The sequence below is a fragment of the Pteronotus mesoamericanus genome, unplaced genomic scaffold (assembly GCF_021234165.1).
Source record: "Pteronotus mesoamericanus isolate MK-2021 breed Mesoamerican mustached bat unplaced genomic scaffold, CSHL_Meso_final contig_20, whole genome shotgun sequence".
NCBI classification, from domain to species: Eukaryota; Metazoa; Chordata; class Mammalia; order Chiroptera; family Mormoopidae; genus Pteronotus; species Pteronotus mesoamericanus.
This window is the reverse complement of record NW_026555085.1, coordinates 2203912-2212595: the sequence shown is the minus strand read 5'-3', so window position 1 is coordinate 2212595 and position 8684 is coordinate 2203912. Positions and strand designations below refer to the sequence as shown.

The 8684-nt window shown below is 48.6% G+C and overlaps 2 protein-coding genes across 2 annotated transcripts; one reads left to right on the top strand and one right to left on the bottom strand.

The window, feature by feature from the left end:
- LOC129067324 (heat shock 70 kDa protein 1) lies at nt 1-2647 on the bottom strand. The gene has a single exon (XM_054569120.1). The coding sequence runs from the start codon at nt 2422-2424 to the stop codon at nt 499-501; it is 1926 nt and encodes a 641-aa protein (XP_054425095.1). The 5' UTR covers nt 2425-2647; the 3' UTR covers nt 1-498.
- Nucleotides 2648-5182: 2535 nt separating this feature from the next.
- LOC129066979 (heat shock 70 kDa protein 1-like) lies at nt 5183-7117 on the top strand. Its single transcript, XM_054568692.1, has one exon. The coding sequence runs from the start codon at nt 5192-5194 to the stop codon at nt 7115-7117; it is 1926 nt and encodes a 641-aa protein (XP_054424667.1). The 5' UTR covers nt 5183-5191.
- The last annotated feature ends 1567 nt before the right edge of the window (nt 7118-8684 follow it).

The window sequence follows — 8684 nt, the reverse complement described above, 5'->3', positions numbered from 1 at the left end:
TTTTTATTGTTTTAATTATTTTTTTATTTTTTAATTGTTCAAATACATTTGTCTCTTTTCCCACCACCAATTCCCCCCGCGCCACTACCACACCCACACCTTCTATCCTTCCCCACTTTGGCTTTGTCCATGGATCCTTTATACACATTCCTTAACATTTTATTTTTAATCCTTAACATACAAATTATTTTAAAAATCCCATAACTTGTCTTTAAAAGCAAAAAAAAAAAAAAAAAAAAGGAAGAAACCCACAAAAGGCAGCAGAATTTACTAAGAAAAACACATTCTAGAATACCAAGTTACATTAAATGCAAAGAATTCTAGAGAACACATTGGTTATACCACAAATAATCAATACAGGCAAATTAATCAGGTTACACCTAATTTAAGATTGAACTGAAATAGAAGACAACTAGAAATTAACAAAAACTTAGGCCAACAGCAAGATCCTAAGGCCCCTCTGCTGCAGAGACAAATACGTAAAAAAAAGATACGGCCCTAATCCACCTCCTCAATGGTGGGGCCTGGGCCAGAGCCCGCCTTGGGGACCTGAGCCCCAAAGCCGCCAGCCCCGGGGCCACCCGCCCCCTGATACAGTCCGCTGATGATGGGGTTACACACCTGCTCCAGCTCCTTCCTCTTGTGCTCAAACTCTTCCCTCTCGGCCAAGGTGTTGGTGTCCAGCCAGGAAATCACCTCCTGGCATTTGTCCAGCACCTTCTTCTTGTCAGCCTCGCTGATCTTGCCTTTGAGCCCTTCATCCTCCACAGCGCTCTTCATATTAAAGGCATACGACTCCAGCGCGTTCTTGGCAGACACCCTCTCGCGCTGCACCTCGTCCTCGGCTTTGTATTTCTCGGCCTCCTGCACCATGCGCTCGATCTCCTCCTTGCTCAGGCGGCCCTTGTCGTTGGTGATGGTGATCTTGTTGGCCTTGCCTGTGCTCTTGTCTGTGGCTGTTACATTGAGAATACCATTGGCATCAATGTCAAAAGTCACTTCGATTTGAGGAACTCCTCTGGGTGCAGGAGGGATTCCAGTTAAGTCAAAGCGCCCCAGCAGGTTGTTGTCCCTTGTCATGGCCCTCTCGCCCTCGTACACCTGGATCAGCACCCCTGGCTGGTTGTCCGAGTAGGTGGTGAAGATCTGCGTCTGCTTGGTGGGGATGGTGGAGTTGCGCTTGATCAGTGCAGTCATCACGCCTCCGGCCGTCTCCAGCCCAAGTGACAGGGGAGCCACGTCCAGCAGCAGCAGGTCCTGCACGTTTTCTGACTTGTCCCCCATCAGGATGGCTGCCTGCACCGCCGCCCCATAGGCCACCGCCTCGTCGGGGTTGATGCTCTTGTTGAGGTCGCGCCCATTGAAGAAATCCTGCAGCAGCTTCTGCACCTTGGGGATACGGGTGGAGCCCCCTACCAGGACCAGATCATGGATCTGGGCCTTGTCCAGCTTGGCATCGCGCAGAGCCTTCTCCACTGGCTCCAGGGTGCCCCGGAACAGGTCAGAGCACAGCTCCTCGAACCGCGCCCTGGTGATGGACGTATAGAAATCGATGCCCTCGAACAGGGAGTCGATCTCCAGGCTGGCCTGAGTGCTGGACGACAGGGTCCTCTTGGCCCTCTCGCAAGCAGTGCGCAACCGCCTCACGGCTCGCTTGTTCTGGCTGACGTCCTTCTTGTGCTTCCGCTTGAATTCCTCCACGAAGTGGTTCACCAGCCTGTTGTCAAAGTCCTCCCCTCCCAGGTGGGTGTCGCCGGCCGTGGCTTTCACCTCGAAGATGCCGTCGTCGATAGTCAGGATGGACACGTCGAAGGTGCCCCCACCCAGATCAAAGATGAGTACGTTGCGCTCCCCTTTACCCGTCCTGTCTAGGCCGTAGGCGATGGCGGCGGCGGTGGGCTCGTTGATGATCCTCAGCACGTTCAACCCCGCGATCACTCCCGCGTCCTTGGTAGCCTGGCGTTGCGAGTCGTTGAAATAGGCCGGCACAGTGATCACCGCGTTGGTCACCGGGTAACCCAAGTACGCCTCAGCGATCTCCTTCATCTTGGTCAGGACCATGGACGAGATCTCCTCGGGGTAGAACGCCTTGGTCTCTCCCTTGTAGCTCACCTGCACCTTGGGCTTGTCCCCGTCGTTGATCACCTGGAAAGGCCAGTGTTTCATATCCGACTGTACCACCGGGTCGCCGAACTTTCGGCCGATCAGCCGCTTGGCGTCAAACACGGTGTTCTGCGGATTCAGCGCCACCTGGTTCTTGGCCGCATCCCCGATGAGCCTCTCGGTGTCCGTGAAGGCCACGTAGCTGGGGGTGGTGCGATTGCCCTGGTCGTTGGCAATGATCTCCACCTTGCCGTGCTGGAATACCCCCACGCACGAGTAGGTGGTACCCAGGTCGATACCGATGGCCGTGGTTTTAGCCATGCCGGCTCCGCGCTCTCTGGCCCCGCAGTGAGAATCGGGCTTTTCCTGCAAACGGCGGGCCGGGTCCCCGACGACAAAAGCTCGGCCAAAGCTCGGTCCTATCCGAAGCAGGAAACTGAACTCCGGCGCCGCAGAGGCTCGTCCCAGTAGGCAGCGGGTCGGTAGAGGATGCGTTCGCGAGCACCACACAAGAAGTCCAAACGTACCAGCTCGTTTCAGCGGGTTCGCAATGGGTTAGCGACCACAGACTCTATATTTATAATTCTTCGTGAGCCCCGCCTTTTCCCCCGATCACCCAATCCCCGACCTCCATCAGGAGATTGGTTTGGAATATTCCAGGGCTTTCTCCGGGCGTCCCGCCCCCAGGCTTTCTCAAACCAATCAGCGTACTGGGTGCCGCCCCCCTCAGAACTCTCCTGACTTTTCTAGGGTTTGCTGGGCTGGCGTAGTCTCCGGGAGGGAAGGAGGGACAGAAGATTGATTGGGAGGGGATCGGCCGGAGGCTGTATTGACGACAACGTAAAGGGGGCGGGAGTCGGGGCGGGGTGGGGGGGAGCCGTTGACGGAGTTCCCAGCAGTCGCGTTATAATGGGAATGATACCTCTGACCTCATAGCCAGTGTGGTATCAGGGTGAAAGGAAATTAGCCGGCTTAAAGTTGTGGGGCGGGAGGGTTGGGGGGAGGTGGGCGGGGAGACACCGGCTGCGTTGGGTGGATGATGAGGGAGTCCCCACCGACGCTGGTTTCGCAATCCGAACCTTATCAAACTGGAGCGAAGGCGGCGGAAGAATAGGTGAACAAGGAGGGCTGATTATAATGGGGTGGGAATAGGCAAGACTGGTAGGTGTTTATTTGAGAAAGACCTGCAAGGGTCCCTAGTTTAGGTCTTATGTATGGGGTGTTGGCCAACCAGGAGAGGGAAATTTCTTTGAGGAGGCCAAGGTGCGTTGGATTGGTCACAGCTGCTGGAAGGGTGTGTGGGAGCCAGGCTGTTACTGTCTGTAGATAACAGGATTTTTTAAGGTAAAAGATTAGATAAAAGAGGTGTGGCTGAATGGACTGAGCAATGGCCTGCTGAACCAAAAAGAGGTAGCAGGTTCGATTCCCAGTCAGGGCACAGGCCTGGGTTGCCGGCCACGTCCCTAATTGGGGGCGTGTGAGAGACAACAGATTGCTCAATGTCTCACACATCCATGTTTCTCTCCCTTTCTTTCTCCCTCCCTTCGCCTCTCTCAAAAAATAAAGAAATAAAATCTTTTTTAAAAAAGATTAGATAAAGATGCTGCCTGGAGCACACCAGCTCACCAGAAAAAACTAGAAAGCCCACTGCACTGGGATCCTCGCAGCCCAGATTTACTCCCATAAGTCTCTAGTAGAGGGTAAAGGAGCCCAGGAATGCAGCTAAACCCAAATGTGGCGATTAATGTCTCATGCAGAGACCAAAAGGTAAAATAATTTCAGTTCAGCAGGAGACAGATACAGTCTGTCTTAGAATAAATACACGTTGGGGCAAAAAGCAGATTTACAATTGTAAGTGAAACACAGTTTATTCTCGTATTGTTAATTATTGTATTATTTTCCATATGAACAGTCCTGTATATCAAACATAGGCCAGGACACTTGAGTGAGGACTTGTAAGAAATTAAAAACAATTAAACCCACTGCCTTCCCACTTCCAGTTGGCTAAAAATGCATTTTCTACCTTGTCCAAAAAGCACGGAAGCATTGCCTGGAAGAGAGATTTGTACACCAAAAAGATCATTGTACACAGAGTTCATGACAGCCTTATTTGCAATAGCCATGAGGCAGAAGCAGTCCACAGAGGGAATAAGTGAAGAAAATGTGGGTCCACAATGGAATATTACTCAACGTTAAAAAAGAAGGAAAATCACATCCATGGTATTATTACATAGAATTCAGGGGTGTCCAATCTTTTGGTGTTTGTAGACCACTCTGGAAGAAGAAGAGTTGTCTTGGGCCACACATTAACTACACAAACACTAACAAAAACTGATGAGCAAAAAGTTTTAAGTAAATGTGTGGTTTTGTTTTGGGCCACATTCATAGCTATCCTGGGCTGCATGCTGCCCATGGAACATGAGTTGGACACAGATGAACTTTGTTTTTATGCTCAGTGAAATAAGCCAGCCACAAAAAGGGAAATAGTGTATAATTCCACTAGTATGAGCTAGCTAGAGTCGTCATAGAGACAGAAAATAATGGTTTCCAGGGTCTGGCTGGTGGGAGTAGGAAATGTTGAGTTGTTTAATGGGCATAAGACTTTAGTTTTACAGGATAAAGAGTTCTGGAAGTTGGTCAGACAATATGAATGAACTTACTATTGAACTGTACACTTAAAAATGGCCATGGCTGGTGTGACTCAGTGGATTGAGTGCCAGCCTGCGAACCAAAGTGTTGCTGGTTTGATTCCCAGTCTGGGCATATGCCTGGGTTGCAGGCCAGGTCCCCAGTAGGGGGTGCTTGAGAGGCAACCACCCATTGATGTTTCTCTCCCTCTCTTTCTCTCTCCCTTCCCCTCTCTCTAAAAATAAATAAATAGATAATTTTTTTTTTTAATGGTTAAGGTGAGTCTATGGCCATACCACACTGAGCCAGGCCAATCTTACCTGGTCTCTGAAAAAAATGGTTAAGGTAGTAAATTTCATGTTATGTGTATTTTACTACATTAAAAATCATAAATAAATAAAATAAAGAAGTACTCTGCCAAGATTTTAACTCATTTCTTCCCAACAGGCCTCAGAAGACAATGGCTGCTGCTAAGGGAATGGCCATTGGCATTGACCTGGGCACTACGTACTCGTGCGTGGGGGTATTCCAGCACGGCAAGGTGGAGATCATTGCCAACGACCAGGGCAATCGCACCACCCCCAGCTACGTGGCCTTCACGGACACCGAGAGGCTCATCGGGGATGCGGCCAAGAACCAGGTAGCCATGAATCCTCAGAACACTGTCTTTGATGCCAAACGTCTGATTGGCAGAAAATTTAATGATCCTGTGGTGCAATCAGATATGAAACTTTGGCCCTTTCAAGTAATCAATGAAGGAGGCAAGCCCAAGGTATTGGTATCCTACAAAGGGGAGAAAAAGGCTTTCTACCCTGAGGAAATTTCTTCTATGGTACTGACTAAGATGAAGGAGACTGCTGAGGCTTTTTTGGGTCACTCTGTCACCAATGCTGTGATCACTGTGCCAGCCTATTTCAATGATTCTCAACGCCAGGCCACCAAGGATGCAGGTGTGATTGCAGGTCTCAATGTGCTAAGAATTATCAATGAACCCACAGCTGCAGCCATCGCCTATGGCTTAGATAAAGCAGGTCAGGGAGAGCGACATGTCCTGATCTTTGATCTGGGTGGAGGCACATTTGATGTGTCCATCCTGACCATAGATGATGGGATTTTTGAGGTAAAGGCGACAGCTGGGGACACCCACCTGGGAGGGGAGGACTTTGATAACAGGCTGGTGAGCCACTTCGTGGAGGAATTCAAGCGGAAACACAAGAAAGACATCAGCCAGAACAAGCGAGCCGTGAGGCGGCTGCGCACTGCTTGCGAGAGGGCCAAGAGGACCCTGTCGTCCAGCACCCAAGCAAACTTGGAAATTGATTCACTTTATGAAGGCATTGACTTCTACACATCCATTACCAGAGCCCGGTTTGAAGAGTTGTGTGCAGATCTCTTTAGGGGCACCCTGGAGCCAGTGGAGAAGGCCCTTCGGGATGCCAAGATGGATAAGGCTAAAATCCATGACATTGTTTTAGTAGGGGGTTCCACCCGCATTCCTAAGGTTCAGAGGCTGCTGCAGGACTACTTCAATGGGCGCGACCTCAACAAGAGCATCAACCCCGACGAGGCGGTGGCCTATGGGGCGGCGGTGCAGGCAGCCATCCTGATGGGGGACAAGTCAGAAAACGTGCAGGACCTGCTGCTGCTGGACGTGGCTCCCCTGTCACTTGGGCTGGAGACGGCCGGAGGCGTGATGACTGCACTGATCAAGCGCAACTCCACCATCCCCACCAAGCAGACGCAGATCTTCACCACCTACTCGGACAACCAGCCAGGGGTGCTGATCCAGGTGTACGAGGGCGAGAGGGCCATGACAAGGGACAACAACCTGCTGGGGCGCTTTGACTTAACTGGAATCCCTCCTGCACCCAGAGGAGTTCCTCAAATCGAAGTGACTTTTGACATTGATGCCAATGGTATTCTCAATGTAACAGCCACAGACAAGAGCACAGGCAAGGCCAACAAGATCACCATCACCAACGACAAGGGCCGCCTGAGCAAGGAGGAGATCGAGCGCATGGTTCTGGATGCTGAGAAATATAAAGCTGAAGATGAGGTTCAGAGAGAGAAAGTTGCTGCAAAAAATGCCTTAGAATCCTATGCCTTTAACATGAAGAGTGCTGTGAGTGATGAAGGCTTGAAGGGTAAGATTACTGAGTCTGATAAAAAGAAAATACTGGATAAATGTAATGAGGTCCTTTCATGGCTGGAGGCCAATCAACTGGCTGAGAAAGATGAGTTTGATCATAAGAGAAAGGAATTGGAGCAACTGTGTAATCCAGTCATTACAAAACTCTACCAGGGAGGATGCACTGGGTCTGCCTGTGGAACAGGGTACTCACCTGGAAGGGCTGCCACAGGCCCCACCATTGAAGAAGTAGATTAATACTGTCTGTAGCTGGAGGGTTCTAGGGTGCCTCTAAGGTGAATTTGTTCCCCTCATCTTCAAACATTGTTATGATTCTTGAATTGACTGGACCTGAACATGAGTTACCATCGTTTCGGGATTCTAATGGAAGAGTCTTATATGCCATCTTTTCACACTCTAATGTCCTGTTTCTGACTCTGGAATGAGACTTCTAGGAAAATTTGGCTCCTTTCTGAACCACCTGATGAACTTGAATGTTGTTTATTTCTAGCCTCCCTAACCTTCTTCCTGTGTGGATTGTTGTCACTCAGTAAATCTGTTCCTAAAGCAAATTTCTTCTGATATCTGTAGACTGTGAGTGTGTCTTGAAAACCAAGAAAAAGGAAAGTTTATGGACAGAGCATGTATGGTCTGATTATGAGCTAATTGTGAGTGATTAAGCTGGTAAGGCAAAATATTCAAATTTTCATGAGCTAATTGTTCTAAGCAGGAAAACAACTTGATCATTCGGCACTTTCAGCCCCAGCTGGAGCAGTTGCTGACTATAATTACTGCTTATGTTCTATGACAAACCGCTTTGGGTGCTTAGGGTTCAGCTAAGGGGCACACTTCTCCTTGCTGTTACCTACAGGTGCGATCTAAATCCAGCATCTGTGCACTTGAAGTCCATTATTACATATTTTACATGCAGAAAACATTTCTATAACAAACTCTTGACAAATGGGTACCTTTGTGCAAAATGAGACATGGAGGATTTTAGTATGGTCTTATTCCTTGAAAAAGTATTTTCACCTATTTTGTCATATCACATGTTTATAAAAGTCTTGGAGGCATGAGTATAGAAATACCTGTAATTGCATTTGTAAACCTTTGTATTTATGGAGGCATATTTGGATGTGAAATATTATTTACTAATCGCAAGGGTTTCGCAGTTTGAGGTACTTTATTCAATAAGGAGACATGGTTGTCACAAGGTATTTATAGTCACTTGCAGCAAGTAAAGGAGCCGGGATTCATACTCAAAGCTTTCACTGTTTATGTACACTATTTGGTCAAGTACATGTTGAGTTCTTTTGCTTTTAAAGATTTTATTTATTTTTTCAGAGAGGGGAAGGAAGAAAGGGAGAGAAACATCAAAGTGTGGTTGTCTCTCGCGCGCCCCCTATTGGGAACCTGGCCAGCAACCCAGGCATGTGCCCTACCTGGGAACCAAAGCAGCAACTCTTTGGTTCTCAAGTCGGTACTGAAGCCACTGAGTCACACCTGACAGGGCTGTTTATTTCTTCGTTGCAGGTCGCCTCATTTATCAGCTTGAATTTCCTGTTAGCTTTTGCTGTTTACTGGTCCATCCGCAAAATAGCGCTACATTTTAACATTTAGCAAGAAATAACATTTAGAAATGTCCAGACCTTGAGACCCTCATCCTGTCTAATAGAATGGCTATTTCCATCATCCAGCCAATGTAAGCTTTACTCATTCCTTCACAGGACAGCCCTAGGCAAAAGTGTGCAAGAAATGTGGACTGAGGCTGTGTCTTTGGGAGAAATATGTTTATTGGGAGAGAACCTTGGATGAAATTAAGATT

What these genes read in the sequence shown, in the direction of transcription:
- LOC129067324 (XM_054569120.1), bottom strand. Translation starts at nt 2,424, where the DNA reads ATGGCTAAAACCACGGCCATCGGTATCGACCTGGGTACCACCTACTCG.
- LOC129066979 (XM_054568692.1), top strand. Translation starts at nt 5,192, where the DNA reads ATGGCTGCTGCTAAGGGAATGGCCATTGGCATTGACCTGGGCACTACG.